Genomic DNA, 19,862 nt, shown 5'->3' with positions numbered 1-19,862 from the left:
TGCCGATGGCCAAGGGATGGGAAAAACTCTTTAACATGGTCGCCACCTCTTGGCCACACGGATCGGATCCAATTCTACTTTTGTGGCGAACCTTTTAAATGAATGAATCACTTATAACGTGGACGTCTTCGTATATCATAAACACTTATCCCACGTCAGCTCTTGGCCTCATTGGAGCAAATCCCTCTATAGATGGTATCCACTGGTTTTGTGCATCTTGGAATCCAATACCGGGTGGGTTAGAAGTACTAAATCGAGATATTTTGCCAGCAAAATAATATAATATGGTTTACGCAGGCCCACTTAATCTGCGGCTTGTTGTGATCCAGTTGGTGTGGGAAGACTAATTCGTGCATGCACTGGAGTAGGAGATCCAGTAGGAAACCCGTGGTGGCAAGTGGAAACTTCGGTCGCCCCCACAAAGGGGAGGAGTAAGGAATATGCGGACGGCATCGGAGGCATCATTCCATGGAATATACTGCGGATAATCTAGCCCAACTATTGCGACCGTATTAAAGCCCCCCTGATATCCAATATTTACGTGGGAGCCATTAGCTAGCCGTACTTAGCGTCACCTCCTGTCTGGATACCTACCGGTTGATTAATACACAAGATAAATATTACCGTACAGGGGGGTAACCTAACGGGGGGGATTTATTCCGAATCCAGCGGCTGCGCCCACCTCTTATTCCTATAGAAGACGGATAAAACCGACGGGGTAGGATAGGAATTTGGTTCGTAACGCCAGTGTCGTCGCGTCGCGTGGCGTTGCGTGGCGCATCTTCAAATCCCGCGGCGCCCCCAAGGAAGTCCCAAAGGATTTCTTCCCAGGAGGGGAAAGCTCGAAGAGGTTGCAGTATAAGGGGAGACAGATCGCGTTGCGATATCCGAACATCTCCCGATATCAGGTAAATAACTCCTATCCGGCAATTTAGTGCAGCTTAGATGTTGATTTATTCTACTGCTCTTCTCTGGTTATGTAGCTTCTTCTTGTTCAATCACAAAAGGGTGGGGGTAATCTGGTGGGTTGTGATCAATCTTTGCTTTTGTTGTAGAGTTAGATTGTCTAGCTAATGTTCTGCATTGGGATGTAGTTTGACTGGTAGGTTTATTACGTTTTCTTTATTCGATTGACTTTTAGATGAGCGGGTTTCTTCTTTGTTATATATTCCAAGGATCGCTCAAGTTGGCTCCCATTGTTTTCTGTGGTAAGAGCAAATTTATGCTTCGAAAATCTCTCTTTTTGTTCGTTCTCTGCTGATCAGAGAAACCTTGGTGTTTTCAGCGGCAAGTTAGTTCCTTTCTTCCACTTTACTCCGATAGATTCGTGCTTAAGATGGAAGTAAGGAAAAACTCCTCTTTTCGTGTGGAGAATTCATTAGCTTTTGTGCTCTTCTTTTTAGTTTTAGTTTCTTTAATTGGTTGTCCATTGGGTATTCTTTTTTCTTGTTGAAGGTGTCAGTTTTTGATTCGATCAGATTCAGTGGTTGTGCGGTTTGGGTGTTTTATCTTATGGTAGTGGGTCTTTTTTAAAAAGCCTATTGATTCTTAGTTCCTCTTGTTAGAATATAAAATTGAATATTTTTTTTGCTTTTCACGGGCTTGAGGTTTTAAAGTAAAGTGAGTTGACACGGTATCCCACCGACTCTTCTGTCTAAAAATAAAACATTAATCTATTTAAATTTAGTTTACTTCGATGTGAAAGAGTAAATCACAAACATGATAAATTTTTAGAGTAACCGATGATATATCACCTATGATCGATATTATCTTCTTACCTCATTATTCAGGTATAATTGATTTAAATAGTAAGGTTATAGTGGCAACTTTCTTTTGTTCATACCTAATGTCTTTGCACAACGGATTTAGAGGCATTATATTTGTCATTTAGCTAGTAGGCTGATGCAAGTTTCTTTATCCGAAAGAAATATATACGTGTGTCATACGCATCTTGACTGGGCTTTAGAATTCATAACTACTGCTTTCTGACTTTTTATTCTATTCCGTGGTATTTGCAGGAGACACGTCTCAACTTTCTGTTCTAAACTGTCGCCGGCTTCATAAACTTCTCTCAAGCAAAGAGCTTCAGAAGATCTTTCATGGGTTCCTCGAATGAAGAAAGAATTGAAACTCAAAGCAACAACAAACCACTTGGCGTTCGGTTTCTTGAACGCATCAGGGGCAAACCTTTCAGCTTCAGAGCATACCAAGCAATTGTGCTGGTATTGACCTTCTTTGCATATGCTAGTTATCACGCGACGAGAAAAACCACTAGCATCGTAAAAAGTGTTCTTGATCCGCAAACAACGCCGGAATTAGGCTTCTCCCGCTGGACAAGATTGTACTATCTAAGATCAGGACATAGTGCAGAAAACAGCGGACAGAACAATGGATGGGCTCCGTTCGACATGGGGGGCGGCACTGCCATGCTTGGAGACATTGACGTGGCCTTCCTTGCAGTATATGCATCAGGCATGTACTTTGCTGGCCATTTAGGTGACCGATTTGATCTAAGGATCCTGCTGACTTTTGGAATGGTGGGAACTGGAGTTTTCACAGCCCTTTTCGGAGCTGGCTACTGGCTAAATATGCATAATTTCTACTACTTTCTAGCGATTCAGATGATTGCTGGTTTGTTTCAGTCCACCGGGTGGCCCTCAGTTGTTGCGGTTGTTGGGAACTGGTTTGGGAAGAGCAAGAGGGGATTAATTATGGGAATATGGAATGCACATACATCAGTGGGAAATATATCTGGCTCGCTGATTGCTGCTGCTTTGCTGAAATATGGTTGGGGCTGGTCCTTCGTCGCTCCTGGCATTATTATTGCCATCGCTGGCTTGACAGTGTTCCTATTCTTGCCTGTTAGCCCTGAGGTGGTTGGGATCGAAGAGGTGGATGATGTAAAGTCTTCAGAGAAGAATGAAATCAAGGAGCCTCTTTTGGGAGGAGCAGATGGTAAAGATAAAGCAGTGGGGTTCATGGAAGCCTGGAGGATTCCAGGTGTGGCGCCGTTTGCCCTCTGCCTCTTCTTCTCCAAGCTGGTGGCTTATACATTCCTCTATTGGCTTCCTTTCTACATCAGCCACACAGGTCTGTTACTCTTTTACATAATTGGTTTTCTATCATATATTGAAAATTTACTGAAATCAAGATATATATGCAGTCTCTATGATCGATATTGGTATATGGGTTTGTACATTAAATCTGACATCGCAAATCTTTTTTTTCTTTTGTCTGCTTTGCAGCTATTGATGGGAAATATTTGTCAGATTCAACAGCTGGAACACTATCAACCTTGTTTGATGTGGGAGGCGTCGTTGGTGGCATCCTTGCTGGTCACATCTCAGACCGGCTTGACGCCCGGGCACTGACGGCCGCTAGCTTCATGTACTGTGCTATACCTGCTCTGTACTTCTACCGCATATATGGGAGCATCTCACTCTACTGGAATATTGCTCTCATGTTCATCACTGGCATGCTTGTGAATGGCCCCTATGCACTGATAACAACAGCCGTCTCCGCAGACCTGGGAACTCACAGCTCCCTGAACGGAAATTCTCGTGCTTTGGCTACTGTCACGGCAATCATAGATGGGACGGGGTCTGTCGGAGCAGCAATTGGCCCACTGCTGACGGGCTACATCTCCGCAAAGAGTTGGAGTGCGGTCTTCACAATGCTAATGGTGGCAGCCCTTGTGGCTGGGCTTCTCCTGACGAGACTTGTGGTGGCTGAGGTCTCAGCTAAGATAGAAGCCAGGAGCTCACGAAATGTGAGCGATCTCCCTGTGTCATCCATGGTGGAACCTTAAACTGATGTCGCCCAGCTTTGGATGTGAAATCCGGGAGCATATTCCTCTTACTTTTAACCTGAGGAAGGGCTCTTTCATTCTTGGCAGGAAAAATGTCGAGAATAAACGACTGAAAGCGTTCTGTCCGTTGCACTGAATTAGGAAACTATAGGTGGGTTGTAAGCTTCTTCGCTGTTGCGTGAGAATAAACTTGCCCTTAACCTTTGTGCGAAAGGCTAATCGTATACTACCTGTACTATGCTGCCTGAGGCCTGTTTTGCCTTCGGTGCAGGATAAATTTTTTTGTACAAATGTTCAGCCAGGGATGTCAAGCTTAAAAGAACAACAGCAGGTTTACTTTTGGATCAAAAGGTGATGCAAGTTTGGTTTCTCACTCTTGGTCTGTACTAATTAGTATTCAGAGAATGAGCTTGAAGCCTGAAGCATGATCAGCTTGACTGCAGATTGAACGCAGCATATTCGATTCTTCTTGAACATATATAATTTTGCAACACTTTTAGGCCAAATGATTCGCACTATCTGATTGGCAGGGTCATCATTTGCTACAAGAGATTAGGCCGTTCTCTTCACTTATGTCTAATTTAAGGCAAATGGTCATACTTTAATTTATACATAGAATATCAATTGTCCACTAACAACGAGTAACGTCGACTACTTGCTTAAGTTGATCATACTTTAAAATATATATATATATATATATACTTTAATAAAAATACTATAAATACATATATAATTACAGATAACATCTTACTTTTCTACTATAGGATAAGTAAAATCCTCTCCTTTTATTCCATTATTTGCTTAAAAATATTATTAATGTTCTTGTGAAGTTAAATTTAAATTGGTATTTTTTTTTAACAATCTAGTGATTCGATTTGTAAATAATAAATTACGAGTGCTTCATTTATAATATAGTTGAAATATAGGGTATTATTTGTAACCTTCGCTCAATTTATTTCTACCGCCTCCGCCATCTAGGACGGTGTTACTATTGCATTTCTTCTTTTCCCTTTCTTGGTCGTGGGGCCAACCACAGTACTAAACCCTAATAACCCTCTCTGGGTTTATAATTCTTTCTTCTCCACTCTCCACCGGGATCCTAGGGCTTATTTGGTAGTCTCTGCCTCCCGGAATGCCGAAACTTTACTCATCGTCTTGAGAAGAAATGTCAGTTTGCTTACCCTTCTTGATTTCATCTGCCTAATTTGTGTCATCTTTCATGTTTGTTTTATCTTGATTGTGATGATATCTAATATCTCAAGATCGCATTAACGTTCTTTTCTTGATAATTTATTGTGATTTAAGAGGATAATTTGAGGTTGTTTACTATTTACGGTTTATCTAATTGCCTCTGCCTCACGGACGCCGACCATTTACACATCTTCTTGAGAAGAGATATCAATTTGCTTACTCTTCTCCTTGATTTCATCTGCCTAATTTGTGTCATTTTTCTTGTTTGTTTTATCTTGGTGATACTGTGATATCTATGTCTCTCAAGCTTGCACTGGCTTTCTTGCTGTTGATGATTTACTGCGAATTAAGAGGATAATATGACGTTATTAATTATTTAGGGTTTATTAGGTCAGCTCTGCCTCACGGAATCTGAATGCATGAGCATCTTCTTGAGAAGAAATGATAGTTTCCTTGCCCTTCTTGTTTTTATCTGCCTAGTTTGTGTCATTTTTCTTGGTTGTTTTATCTTGGAGAATAGTGATAACGCGATATCTATGTCTCGAGATCGCACCTGACGTTCTTGTAATTGATGATTTACTGTGAATTAAGAGGAGAATTTAAGGTTATTTACTATTTAGGACATGTTAATGAGAAAAATGTCTCATATGGATGTCAAGAATCTCTCAAGTTTGAGAATCGCATCCATTATATGAGAAGATCTGCTCTGAAACTCTTAGCTTGAAGGATATTATATTGTTTTATGTTGCAGTACAGATAAATTTCTGCAATCATTATAGAAAAAAAAAACTACTTACAATCAGAGAAAAGAAGAGGAAGAGAGAAAATGGGAGGAGTTACTATAATGACAAGGAAGTAAGGAAGCATGTGTGGCGTTCTATCGAAATTTTGCTTGAAACCAAAGTGCAATTACTATAGTGCCCCTCGAGTCTGGATTTGCTATTGCATCGATTTCTCAGTCCCAAAATGCAAAGATTTCGTGCTATGTTTGTAGGGATAGCCATTGGCATGCGATTGTCCAAATAAAAGAAATACTACATGGTATCCAACTCACAAAAGAAGAGGACAGTGGAGAGGACAAGATGGTTGGAGCCATTCAACTCATCGATGTCATTCACGGACAAACTTGGGATGACAAGTCCCTTGAGCAAAAGGAACTTATGTACATTGACATGAAAGTAAACAATGAAGCCACTCGAGCGATGATTGATACTGGCACAACCCACAACTTCATGTCGCTTACGGAGGCCAAACAACTTGGCCTCAAGTTAGAAAAAAGGACAGCCGCATGAAGGCTGCAAAGTCCAAGTCTTGCTCAGTCTTAAGCGTGGCTAAAAACGTTGAATTCTGATAATGCATGGAGATGGCAAACTGGCATAATAGTGACAACCTTGATGACATTCCAACTCATCGTTGATTTGAAGCTCCTTATTGCTGCCAAATTCATGCCAATGCCACATCTTGGAGTAGTGAGGATCTTGGACAAAGCTATGGTGTGTTGTGTGGACCAACAAATGCCAAAACGCGCAAGACACCAATGACAAGAATCGACGAGGGCGTAGCTGGAGAACTGTGAGGGTGCAACTAGGGCAATCACGTATTAGGTGAGAGAGAATATGACGCCCTATCAGAATTTTGATCGAAATTGAAGCGCCAAAGATGTCCAAGGGCCTAAGTAATGTAATAGCAAAGCTATACTTGATGAACACTGCAGTAATTAGGTAAGACTCGAGTTTATCTGTTGTTGGACAAATCATAAACTTATCCATTAGTTGGATGGATACGATTAGAGATAACATCTCTTGATCTTATCCCTAGCCTTCTAAATATCTATAAAAGATATTAGTAGTTAAGTTTCCTTTTACCTATATAAGGGCTTAAATACTTATTGTAAATGGGATTTAAAGTGATGCAAAACGTGGTGGAGAGAAAGAGATGGAGGAGAAAACAAAGGGAAGAAAGGAATGGGGTTTCACACTTCCACCTTAAGAATAGTTTCACACCAAAGTTCTCAAATGATCAAAGTCAAAATTTTCATTAACCTGAAAAGAAAATACAACGTATATATATATAGACCTACAATGGAAATATGCAAAAGACATCCCAAATAGGAAATAAGTAAAACACACCCTAGATAAATGAAAATACAAAATTGATCATAATCAAATCCTTTTAGGGAAAATCATCAATTGTCGGCGTCTCCTGCTAGTACACACGCCATCGAGTCCTATCAGTGATGTTTGTATCATTCTTCCCGGGTGGGAAAGAACTCGACCCTATCGAATGTGCTACTCGGCTGCTCTCATACTATAAAATATCAAGGTGATGCCTCTCTAAATTATGGCGATCAAGCCACGTGTCATCAGATGTATGTCGTCCTTTCTAACGTACAAAATACAATTAGGTTGCACCTTCTCTAGTTGAAATGATCTCATCATCTAAAATTTTATTAATTTTGTTTGTTGTGTTAGGTGGAATATTTGGAAATAGAGGTAAAGAGGGTCTCTCTCATAAATAGGCTCATTGGTGGGCTCACTAGCTAGTGGGTTATCTGGGGTAAAATTTGGACCTTTATAAACTACTAGATCATCAATATTAAAAGTAGAACTGATGCTAAAATCATTTGGTAGATCTAGAACATAAGCATTAATATTTATTTTCTTAAAAATTTTAAAAGGTCCAACACTTCATGAATACAACTTTTTGACAATTACAGAAGGGAAACGTTTTGGACTTATCCAGACCATCACACAAAAATGCAAATCTAGTATGAATGCAATGATTTGGAGAACAATCGACCTGAACAAGTAACTAAAATAAAATATAGTAGGCAATAACTGACAATAAGTTAATTGATTAAAATGATCACTACTAGATGGAAGAAAAGAAAACCACTCAGATAAGATAGTAACTTCCTCAACTCTCAAATAGATATGTTGACAATAGAAAGGCCTAAAATATGGTATAAGGAAAGATTTTAGAGTTTAGGTTTACCAATAAATGGAATGAGTGCTTTTACTTTGAAACCACATCTTTCTCTTTATGTCCGGGCACTCAAAGATTCTCTTTCATTACTTTTCACTACTGAAAAGTAGAGATTGAAGGAGAGAGGTTTAGAGAGGAAGTAAAAGAGATTAGAGAAAAATCTTAAAATGGAGTCGAAGAAAGGGAGAGAGAAAAAGAAGACTGCAAGAGAGAAAATGAGAGATTTCAAACAAATCTTATTCAATCGTTTTTTGTTTCTCATGAAATAACCCTTAAATAGGTTAACAATTTTGATTCTAGCTGATTTTAATAGAAACTTATTTCTTAATAGGACTCTAATTGATCATCTTACCTAAATTGACTAATCCAATTAGGTAATAAATCAATGTGGATATTCCCCACATATAAGCTTATTATAACTATCAATTGAATTTCTAATAGGAATTCATTTTCTAATAGAACCCTAATTGATTATGTCTTAACCTAAATTGACTAACTCAATTTAGGTAATAACTCAATATGGACATCCCCCACATATAGGCTTATCATATCTATTAATTGACTAATTGATTTGATCAATTAAATTAAAAATCAACTCAACAAATTAAATGCAAAAATAAGTTGAGCCAAATTAGCTCAATTAGACCAAAATTGGACTTAAGCAACTTTATTTTGGTCAAATCGAAAATGATGCCCACATCACATAGTCTCAAACATTAAATTCCTTGAATCTCCTTAGATCAGCTTGAATTTTATAATTGGCATTATTTATGCAAATCATGAATATATGATACGAATACAGATGTAGACTCAGACAACCTATGATAATGGATCATAGGAATAAGAAGTTGTCTAAGCTTGTAACCATATATTGCCTTAGTTGGACTTAGACCTATTGTCCTATTAACAGTATTATTATATGAAAATTCAGCAGTTGACAGTTTTTATCTCAAGATCAAAACAATAAGTATTTTGAAGAGCGGTTTGCTCACGAGGTCTATCATATGTAATCGTTTATCAGTTACCCGTTGATACCCAACCAAAGTATCCTGAGTATCTCTGACTTGTTAAATTGAGATACCTAGCTAACTCATGATATTATCAAATTTCTTAATAACTTCGAGACCCATACTACAACTACTGGATTCACTAGATTCACTGAAGAGACAAACTTTACCTCTACATGTTAGTATACACTAATATGTAATGAATGAGTTAATTTTTTATTTTTGATTTTATTTATTTATTTTTGTTTTTTTATATGCTTGCTAACTTAGACAAAAATAAATAGTTTTTTAGCTTAAGGGAATGCTTAAATTTTTTTTTATCTACATAATATATCACATCAATTAGATCAAAACACTTGCATTTAGATCAAATTTTGTAGATATTTGCATTCTCTTAGGCTAAAAAACTATTTATTTTTGTCTAAGTTAGCAAACATAAAAAAGAAAAGAAAAGAATATATATATATACATATAAATAAAATAAAATCAAAACTTAACTCATTAATTGCATATTAGTGTATACCAACACGTAGAGATAAGACCTATTTTTTTAGTGAATCTAGTCAGTTCAGCAGTAGCAGTATGGATCCCAAGCTTATTAAGAAACTTGACGACATTATAGGTCAGTTGGGTACTTTAATTCAACAGGTCAGAGATACTCTAGATACTCTGCTTGGGTATCAATTAGTGACTAATGAACGATTATATAGGATAAAAATACCATGTGAGCAGACCGCTCCTTAAAATACTAATCCCTTCGATTTTGAACTCGGTGAGTTTTCCACTCCTTTACTTTATCAACACTTCTAAGGAAATGAGTGAGATCCTGATGAACAGTATCTTTGAAGTATTAAAGTTAATGCTCTAATATTTGATGGTCAGTTAGATTCTCAGTACTTCTTGGATTGGATCAAGGACATGGATTGTTATTTCAAATGGTATGGTATATCCGAAATCTAAAAGGTTAGGTTTATTGTCAAGAAATTGACTAAGCAAGCAAATCAATATTAGACCAATGTTGAGACTTTTCGTGAAATTAGAGGTGAACTATCAATTGAAATTTGGGCTGATATGAAAAATGAGCTAAAACGTAAATATCTCCCACTTTATTATCCTAAATTACTAGAAATATGGAACCAACTTATCTAAGTCAGCTAAGGATTACATTGCGGCTTTTGATGAGCTATTAGTTCGGTGCAGCGTAATTGAATCGGAAATCTCTATGCAAATCTTGTCAAAATTTAGGGTTGGCCTGCGCAAAGATTTAAGAAGTGAACTATTTGTTTGTAGCATTGGTACTTAAAAAAAATAAAAGCTTACAATATAGTTCGAGACGTAAAGGAGTCTAGATCTAGCCACATCTCAAGAAGTTATGAAACGAGACTTTAGATTCATAAGCCCTCCACAAATCCTTATCAACATATAATTGATTTACCCCTAGCCCTTCACAACCCAAGATAGAATACAAGGGTAAGAGCGTCGAGAAAGACTTCTAAGTTTAATCCCTAGGTCAAATGCTATTAGTGTCATAACTATGGGTATGTTGCTGTAGAATGTGCAACTGTACAAGCCCATATAAAATTAGCTTAATTGAGGAATCCTTTGAAAAAAAATTTGAATAAGACTTTGATAAATATGTTCACCATGTAGATGGAGAAGAAATAGATTTTGAATACGAAGAGGAAGAAACTACTCTATGATGCTTGAGACACATAAACTCTATAAGATTACATGTCAAATATGCTTTCTCAACCTAAAATCAACGACAATTGGAGGCATAGCTCCATCTTTCACAAAAATTGGAGGCAGAAATTGCAAAGTAATTGTGGATAGTGCGAGCTATATAAATGTCGTGTCCTCTACCATTATTTCTAAATAGTACATAAGAGCAATTCTTCATCCTAATCCTTACGAGGTTCCGTAGATCAACTCAACCACGCTTGAAATAAAAGAGCGTTTTTTGGCCCCACCAGAATTCATGACTTACAAAAATAAAAAGTTAGTGCGGTGTTTGGAAGGCCTTGGCTATTTAATAATGATATTCTTATTTATGGTCGTTCTTCATATTTATGGTCGTTCAAAAATCTGCGTGTTTGAACATGAGAGTAAGGTTGAAAAGAAGTCTAATCCGATCCAGCCTGATAGTAAAGTTAGCTTGATTAGTGTTCGAAACATTAATCGTGAGATGAGTAAGAAACTCCTATTATGATTTTGGCCTCTTGAGAAATCCTAATTGAGCCTAATGAATATAATTCCTCTTAAGGTCACTGCCGTCATTGAGGAATTCACAGATATTTTCTCTAAGAATCTCCTGGATAAATTACCACAAAAATGTGAGACATTCAGCATGCTATTGATTTCGTCTCGGATGCATCTCTTCCTAACTTGTCTCATTATCGACTTAATCCAACTGAACACGTTGAACTTAAACAGCAAGTTGACGAGCTGTTAAGAAAAGGCTTTTTGAAGGAAAGCCTAAGTTCTTGCACGGTTTCTGCATTATTAACGCCGAAAAAAGATGAAACTTGACTCATATGCGTCAATAGCCGCGCCATTAACCGAATAATAGTAAAATACTATTTTTCCATTCCTTAGTTGGATGGCATACTGGATATGATGGTAGGGGCCACAATCTTTTCAAAAATAGATTTAAAAAGTAGCTATTACCAAATTTATATATGCCCTGACAATGAATGGAAGATTACATTTAAACAAAAGATGGGTTATATAAATGGATGGTCATGTTTTTGGCTTTATGGGACAATTTTTAGTCATATACTTTGATGACATCCTTATTTATAGGCAACACATAGATTATCTTCGTCAAGTCTGTGTTGTCTTGAGAAAAGCAATTATATGCAAACCCTAAGAAATATACCTTTCTGACAAACAAAGTTATTTTCTTGGGTTTTATTGTTTCGTCCGAATGAGTCTTTGCTAACCCTGATAAGGTCAAAGTTATTAATGGATGACATGATCCCCGTACCATAAGAGATGTAAGAAGTTTTTATGGGCTCGAGACCTTTTATCGTCGGTTCATTAGAGGGTTTAATACTATTATGGCTCTGATAACTAAATGCCCCAAGAAGGATGAATTTGCATGGTGAACAAGTGCCACCAAAGCTTTCTTCGAAATCAAGAGGAAAATGGTGGAAACTCTCGTCATGCGACTCTCCTATTTTATTAAAGTATTTGAGGTCACATGTGATGTTTTTGGAATTTTTATAGATGTAATCCTGAGCTAAGGTCATCAGATTGCTTACTTTAATGTGAAGCTGAATGAAACCAAGTAGTGGTATACTACTTACAATAAGGAATTTTGTTCTGTGGTTCAATCTCTTTGCGACTGGAGGCATTATTTGCTCCCACAAGAATTAGTATCTTCTCTAACCATGAGGCTCTTCATTATATCAACTGCCAGAAGAAGCTTAACGCTAGACACGGCATGTGGGTTGAATTTCTCTAGGATTATATGTACACCTTGTGACACAAATTTAGAGTAGAAAACAAAGATGCCTATGCACTGAGTCGTCGCATGATTCTTCTTTCAAAAATGAATGCGAAAGTAATAGGTTTTGATTAAATCAAAAATGAATATGAATCATGTCTGGATTTTCATAAAGTTTACTATCTGTTAAGCGACAAAATGACTCGAGAAATATATGGTTTCATCTTGCAGGATGGCTATCTATTTAAATCTCAAAAGTTATGTATTCCTAGCACCTCATTAAGATAATTTTTAATTTGGGAATTGCATGTCGTAGGTCTAGCAGGACATTTTGGGCATGCGAAAACTATTGAAGCTACGGAGCATCAATTTTTTTGTCCAAGCCTTAAGAGGGATGTCATGAGACTTGTTGGTCGATATTGCACATGTCAACTTGCTAAGCAGCAAAAGCAGAATACAAGATTGTAAGACACCTTTACCTGCTCCTAATTTTTCTTGGCAGAATGTTAGTATAGACTTTGTACTTGGACTTTCAAAGACTACTTGAAAGCACAATTTCATTTTTGTGGTAGTGGATTAATTTTCAAAGATGGCCTAATTTATACTATGTTCTCAAACTGGCACGTGCACGAGGGGTGCCGCATGACACCCCTCTTAGCCACTCATCGTCAACTAGCTGACACCGCTTTTCGTTTACCTCATCATCGTCTTGTGGCCCCTGAGCTCGAATCTGCAACTTAAGTTTTTATTTCATCCAATCTAGCCTGCCACTCTTTCTTCCTTAGGATAGGACACCCCATTGCGTGCAGTTGGTAGCTCAAACTCGGTGACGACGAGACAGCGGCAAATGGCAATGGCAAGGTTGACGGGGAGCGGTGAAGGGTGAAGGTGAGCCTCATCTTTTTCTCTCCCTCTCTTGCAGCATAGGGGGCACGACCATCTATGGTCCTAAGTAGTCAAGACAAGATATGTATACCACAACTTTTCGTTTTTGATAATCTATACCATAGTAAAGATAGAATAATACATAAATATGTCTATTTGATTGCCTGATTATTAAAGAGCATACTTTTTTATCTTAAAGGTTGAAACCCCATCAAGATATTTCTTCTAGAACTTGAAAAATGTGAGTTGTGATTTTTGGATCTCTTTAAGGCTATGAAGCACGAACACCTCTCCTAACGAACATGGAAACGTGTCGAACACAGACACGCGTGGGACACATGTTCGACACGAGTTTGAAGTATCCTTAATTAAAAAAATATAAAAGAAATATTGGACACGGGAGAGATATGGTGGGACACAAGTGGGACATTGATAGGACTAATCTTGGTGTTAACGGGTCGGGTTTGGGTCCTTTTTATTAACTTGGATCCGAACCCAAGATTAATTACCCAAACCCTCACCCCTTGGAGTGACCACGGCAAGCATGACGAATGACTGCGATGGACGAGTGGCTGAGCAACTTCTTTGAGGCCGGTTGCGATGGACGAGGTTCTCTCTCTCTCCCTCTCTCTTTGCAAGCAGACCTGTTCTCGTTTAAAATGATCTCACTTACCTCTCTCTCTTTCTCCTTTAAAGCTTTTCATTTTTCCCTTATTTTTCTTTTGATACCGGTAGGACTTAAATTTAAATTTTTATTGTTTATATTAATTCTAATTAGTGTGATAAACTGATAAGTGATAGGCAGATAGTGTGATAATTTTTTTTCAGATGTTTCAATAATTATATATTATATATTTATTTATTTATTTCGTTGTGTCCTATGCCGTGTCGCTGTGTCCATATCATGTCTTATTATGTCCTTGTCCGTGCTTCCTTGCTTTCAAGCTATTAAATTCTTTAGTAGGTGAAGAGCTCTTAATAGACTGATATACAATGTTGATGGTCAAATTTTGCTACTACAAATCATCCGGTTTAACTTCTAGTTGGGAAAAAATTCGACATGGATCCAAGTTTTGGCCTATCCTAAGTTGAATCGACTGAAATGAATCCGGATCCGTCATAGCCGATCTTGATCCATAGCGACTAATTTTGGCCTAGTATTGACTGGATTGGCAGATATCCTATCCGTATCGAGTTAGGATCGATTGTATCATATGGCCGATCTTGCTCGATACAAGTATTTTTCTATTGATACGGGTCCGATCCGAAAAGGATCCAACCCATTTTTGCCTGATATAGGTATTTTCCTATTAGTTATAATTGATATGGGTTCTCCGCTTCTCTTTCTCATTCTCTACTTCACTCCCTCCCGACCGGCGGCACATGTAGATCTCGGCAACCACGACGTCTGACGACATCCTTTAACTAAAATCCGATGATCTCGACCTCTGACAACTTCAAGTTAGTATTTTAATTTTTACTTTTTTGTTTTCCTTTCTTCTCTCTTTGTTGCCCCATCGCTCTTTCTCTCTCTACTCTCTTCGAATCCGACGAACCCCCTCTTTACTCTCTCTTCCTCCCTCTCTTTTCCTATCTGTCATCTTTGTCACTGCAGTAAGATATAGAGTGAGGTAGTGAGAGGAGAGAGAGAGAGATGAAAAAAAATCAGAAAAAAAATTGCCTTGTGATAGTAAAAGAGATAGAGGGAGAAAAAGAGAAAAGAAATAGAAAAATAATAAAAAAAAGATTTGTCTCGAAAATAAGAGAGGGAAGAGTGAGAGAGAAAGAGGGAAAGAGAATGGAGAGAAAATTAAAAAAATTACAAAAAATGTTAATTATTGCTTAGTTAATAATATTTTGAGTAAATTAAGGCTTCATATGTGAGTAATTTTATTTGATTATTTTTTCTAAATTTTTAGAAATTTTCTGTATTTTTAAATAATATTTAAAATATTATAAAATAATCCAATATGATACAAGCTGCCGGTACAGCCGATTCTAATCCCAATTTTTGGAACCTTGAAATTCAAGAGAAGCGGGGAAGGAAAATCGGTGCATTGGTGCTAGCTTACATCCTTGAGGTGAACATTCAATAAAGTCCACAAAGATGGGATGGTTGACTGAACCTCCAATGGAAGTCCTCATAGAAACCTAGATTTTTCCCTCAAGTTACACTTATTACCAAATTTCTGGATATGGTTTGGAACTAAAATTCTAGACTGGTTAAGGTCTACCCGACCTGGAATTTCTATCTATGAGATTATGATTTACATATTGTCTGTTAGCCGTACAACACAACACAATTGCATGATTATTTTAGATAATTTGGTTGCATTACAGACCACATATTTTGTTTTGCAAAACATTGACCTTGAATCTGAATGCAAATCTGAACTCACTTTAAGACATTCTGCATACTATAAACGCATGCAGACACATCCATAATCATCCGTGTATACATGTGGACTAAAGTTCCACCATAGGATCAGCAGCTGAACAATCATACCGCAAAATTATCAATAGGAGAGTTAATTTGAAATTATGCTATTGATGGAGTTTAAAATTATTCGAGTTTTCAGAAATCAGAATTTGTTCTGCAGAACTTTGTGTAGCATTAATTATACTTGCAGACAATGCCAGTGTTGTCATGCTGAAATGTACAATATGACTCAATGATTCAAGTGTCCAACATACTGCATCATTTGCATTGGCCGGCAAGGTGCTGGCATGAGACTCATACAGAAGGTGAAAGACACTGGAGAGATAGAGAAGCAAGGAAAGAGGCTCCACGAGAGAAGAAAAGAGCAGGCAGCTAATTGCCCTTCCAAATAGCCACTGCTGCCTCTGCCATCGGCAGACTACTACTTCTGAATCACCATTAGGTTTTCAGGAAAGTGGAGGAGACAATCCTCTTAAGATAAGGTCCATTTATGCACCACTGAATATAAACAATGAAGTTTAGAGTGTTAATGCACCAAAAGTGACCTTTTGCAACTGTTCTTCCTAGTGGTTCAATTAGTCTGAAATATATCTTTGAGCTTTATCTATTGCATAAACTGTAGTTATTTAAAGGCATTTTAAACCTCGTAATCACATCAGATTTTCTTGATTTTATTATGTTCATATGGGCAAAGTGGAACTGGAATCCAGACCAATCGGCAACCTGAGCATCACATATGGTTTTTATAATAATTGCAATATAGATGGACTTTTGAAACATGTAGAAGGAAGGATTTCTTTGCAAGTTCTGTCAAGTTGTGCACTACCACTGTGTGAAATTAAGTGCAGTAATTTTAAATTTATTTTTCTGCAGGTTTCATAATAACTCGTATTATGGGTGTTCACCAGTGCAGTAATTAAATTTGTTGGGTCCATGCTTCGATAGGTCATTAGGGCTCCCTTTGAGAAGTAACAGGCTGATTTGTCTCCTGCCACTTGCCCAAGTATGTACCCCGAGTACTGATCCTTATTTTTAGCATCATGTAATGCATCATCATCAATTAATTCTCATCATTTATTTCTAATTAAGACAATTATTACATTCACAGCTCTTTTGCAGTAATGCACTTTATAATTTTTACTTTCCCATCCTAATGAAAATCTTAGTCTTCTTTCTCACCAGAGTGATTGCTGGTTTTATTGCTTCTTAATGAATTTCTTCAGGTCACTTTTTAATACTTTTTATTTATTTTTATTAAGTCATTATTTTTTCTGTTCTTTAGTAATTTTATTAAACTTATTAACTTATAAGCATTAATTTTCGCTTGTCCTAAGCAGCCATCTTGTTAAATTAATATCCTCTTACTCATTTAATGTGATGTGTATATAATACTAATTTGCAGATATATCTTATTGGCTCCATCGGGAGGTCATATAATACTTTAAAAGCATCTCCACATCTTCCATTGACTCTTTTTTTTTTGTTGGTTATCATTTCATCCTTCAATCTCTTCATGCAGAAATAAATGATCATAACTGATCTCTTAGGTTTTGGATATGCAAATAGACTGGGTGTAGCAGTAATATTGTATTCTCAGGTCTTTGTTCTCAGAATTGATCATTCTTGGTCTTCTGCTACACAAAAGATACCCATGATGTAGCTGTCAACAAATCCATGACCATTTCTATGATCCAGTTGTTCTCCTAGTGCAAATATCTATATAACAACTGGTCCCATGCATGTGATGATTACCTGAATGGTTCGTCTATTTGTGTTTTAGCTGTTATGAAAGTCTTCTAGCCTAGATGCTTATCCAAGATATATTCTTTAAAGAAAGAAGAACCTTCTTATGGAAGAAATACTGGCGTCTCTTTAATTTTCTCTTTTAATTAATCAGATGCCTTACGACGCAAAGTAGTTCGGTGGGAACGCATTAGCCAACTTTTGAAAGATTTGGTCCTCTCTTTTACAGGTTAGTACTAAGATCTTCTGTATATATTTTTCTTTCTGACGTATCATTGGCGAACATGTTACAGATTGAGCTTTTTATAGAGATGGTTGGAGTCGGTTTGTCAAAGAAAGGTGGATGTTCATTAAGGTGCTAGATAGTGAAAGATGAAGTTTGTTTATTTATTTGAAATTTCTTTAACATAGATAGAAAAGTTGCAGAACAATATCTTTGATGCCCTTGTGTAATAAATGGTGTTCTAATGCGGATTGCTGGCGGGTAATTGCTTACTTGGTTATGTTGAGGAACCAAAGACTCAATCAGAAATTATTGTTCAAAAAATTTCTAGAAGGATGATATTCTGATGCTCGACGTGAAACTCGTGGCTGCAAAAAAGTACTGACAGTTCTTGTAGCTTAATAAAACTATCTGTTGGATCCTATCATGAAAGAGCACGTAGATCTGACAATATATAGTAAAATTAGTCAATTCATCTCCTTACTGAAAGCAAGGGAATGTTTGGCTTGCTCAACCAAGCCAACCTTTAGTCTTGTATATTCCGTTGCAATAGTAACTTGTGGGACATATGTAGCTCAATTGGTGGGCTACGTTTAAATGTCGTGGTGATTCGATTTTGGCAATTGGTAGTAGCTTCTGGACTTAAAAAGATTTTGCTAGTGCACTTGCAAGAAAAGTTCAATGTGTTTTCTTAAACAAATGCTTTTGTAGGTATGGTAAGAATCAGTAGATTCACTGCCCTGAGATTATGATAATGGACAAGTGCCGAGAGGTTGCCAATAGGTAGGAGGTACCTGTATGTCTTGCTCTCTTTTTTCTACCCCTCAACCTTGTAATCTTATATAGTTAAGGATTTTAGTGTTGTCTATGTTTAGAGCCTAAACAATGTAAATCTACCTACATCATTGCACTATATAATTGTACTATGCTTACTATATCTCCTGCAGTCTGCAGCTGAGACGACAACCCGGACTTGGCTTGTCCAGACCTAACCTGCATGGGCTAATAGTGAAAATTAACTACAAGATGTGATTGGCCGTAAATTACTTATGATCTGGGGGCTTTTTCTTTTGCTTGCGCATGCTTCTAAAAACTCTTATTTGTATTTATACCTCTCAAAATATGGATAGCCTTTAAACCTAACTAGCCATTTAGAACTTGAATGTAAAAAAGACATGAAAATATTACGAACTTGAATGTAAAAGGAGAGAAATCCTTTTATCCTTGTAAGCATACCTTCATTCCAATTAAGGGTGTTTAAATCCTTTTATTTATTAAATTACCAAGATTTAAACTTGTAGTCATAGAAAAGTAACCTAAAGGAATCGATGCAAAAGCTATTTGTTTTATATGGTATACATGCAACTAAGAAACTTTAGCATGATTGGGTGATACCCTATAGATGGGGTCCATTTTAAATCATATATTTCTTGCTCATAGATTTGATAAAATATATGATCATCTCTAATATCTAAAACAAACAGAGATATTCATCTCTCCGTATGCTCTAAATATTATTTAATTATTATAACTAGTTAAAATATTTTATCCTAAATAGGTATGACCCCACTGACAGAAAAATCCTGGGTCCGGTCCTTGGATGTATTGGTACAGTTACTAGCATGTCAATTATCCACCAGTTGTAACCCACCTAGCCACGCCAAATCAACCCAATCACACAACCATCACGCATCCCAAAATTATCCTTCTGATCTTATCCCTCATCATACGCAGCAAAGTTGAGTGAACGCATTGGGAGTTAGATGCATTGACTAGAGGGGAAAGAAGAAAAGCAAACTGAGAGGGTGACATCCTAATAAGAGAAGACAACAAACAAGACACACACCCACCCATCTGTTCATGAAATCATTCTTCAAAGAACATACAAAAGGAAAAGGCCCATGAAAGCGACACGGGAGGGCAGTGATTGCTAGAGTTGACCCATTTATTGCTTTTAATAAGAAGTTAAGAATATGGAAAGGTGACTTTGATGGTGAAATAAATGGAAATAAAAACCCCCTGAGTTGGAAGCTACTCAAATCATCCATGCAACCCTGTGGACTTGTGGTGGAGCCGCCTCTCCACTAATTATTCCAACTGCCAACTGCATTTGTCATAGTAGTAGTAGTAGT

At 37.2% G+C, this 19,862-nt stretch overlaps 1 protein-coding gene and 1 long non-coding RNA gene across 5 annotated transcripts; both read left to right on the top strand.

Moving 5' to 3' along the window:
• The first annotated feature begins 750 nt into the window (after positions 1-750).
• Positions 751-4,181, top strand: LOC140763028 (putative glycerol-3-phosphate transporter 1). Of its 2 annotated transcripts, none has more exons than XM_073101058.1 (3): positions 751-908; positions 2,019-3,090; positions 3,246-4,181. In XM_073101058.1, exons 2-3 carry the CDS (start codon positions 2,100-2,102, stop codon positions 3,806-3,808), a joined length of 1,554 nt encoding a protein of 517 aa, XP_072957159.1. In that variant the 5' UTR covers positions 751-908; positions 2,019-2,099; the 3' UTR covers positions 3,809-4,181. The 2 variants fall into 2 exon arrangements, with proteins under 2 accessions (XP_072957159.1, XP_072957160.1); XM_073101059.1 differs by lacking the exon at positions 751-908 and adding an exon at positions 1,083-1,342.
• Positions 4,182-4,805: 624 nt separating this feature from the next.
• Positions 4,806-18,328, top strand: LOC140761936 (uncharacterized). Of its 3 annotated transcripts, XR_012104653.1 has the most exons (5): positions 4,806-4,975; positions 12,756-12,903; positions 15,955-16,246; positions 16,638-16,767; positions 17,662-18,328. It is a non-coding gene; the product is annotated as an uncharacterized lncRNA (long non-coding RNA). The 3 variants fall into 3 exon arrangements; XR_012104652.1 differs by lacking the exon at positions 15,955-16,246 and having other exon boundaries at positions 4,810-4,975; XR_012104651.1 differs by lacking the exons at positions 12,756-12,903; positions 15,955-16,246 and having other exon boundaries at positions 4,815-4,975.
• The last annotated feature ends 1,534 nt before the right edge of the window (positions 18,329-19,862 follow it).

The sequence above is a fragment of the Typha angustifolia genome, chromosome 7, assembly GCF_048772165.1.
Source record: "Typha angustifolia cultivar Huaian chromosome 7, ASM4877216v1, whole genome shotgun sequence".
NCBI classification, from domain to species: domain Eukaryota; kingdom Viridiplantae; phylum Streptophyta; class Magnoliopsida; order Poales; family Typhaceae; genus Typha; species Typha angustifolia.
The sequence above is the reverse complement of the archived record's forward strand: the minus strand, read 5'-3'. Positions and strand labels throughout refer to the sequence as shown.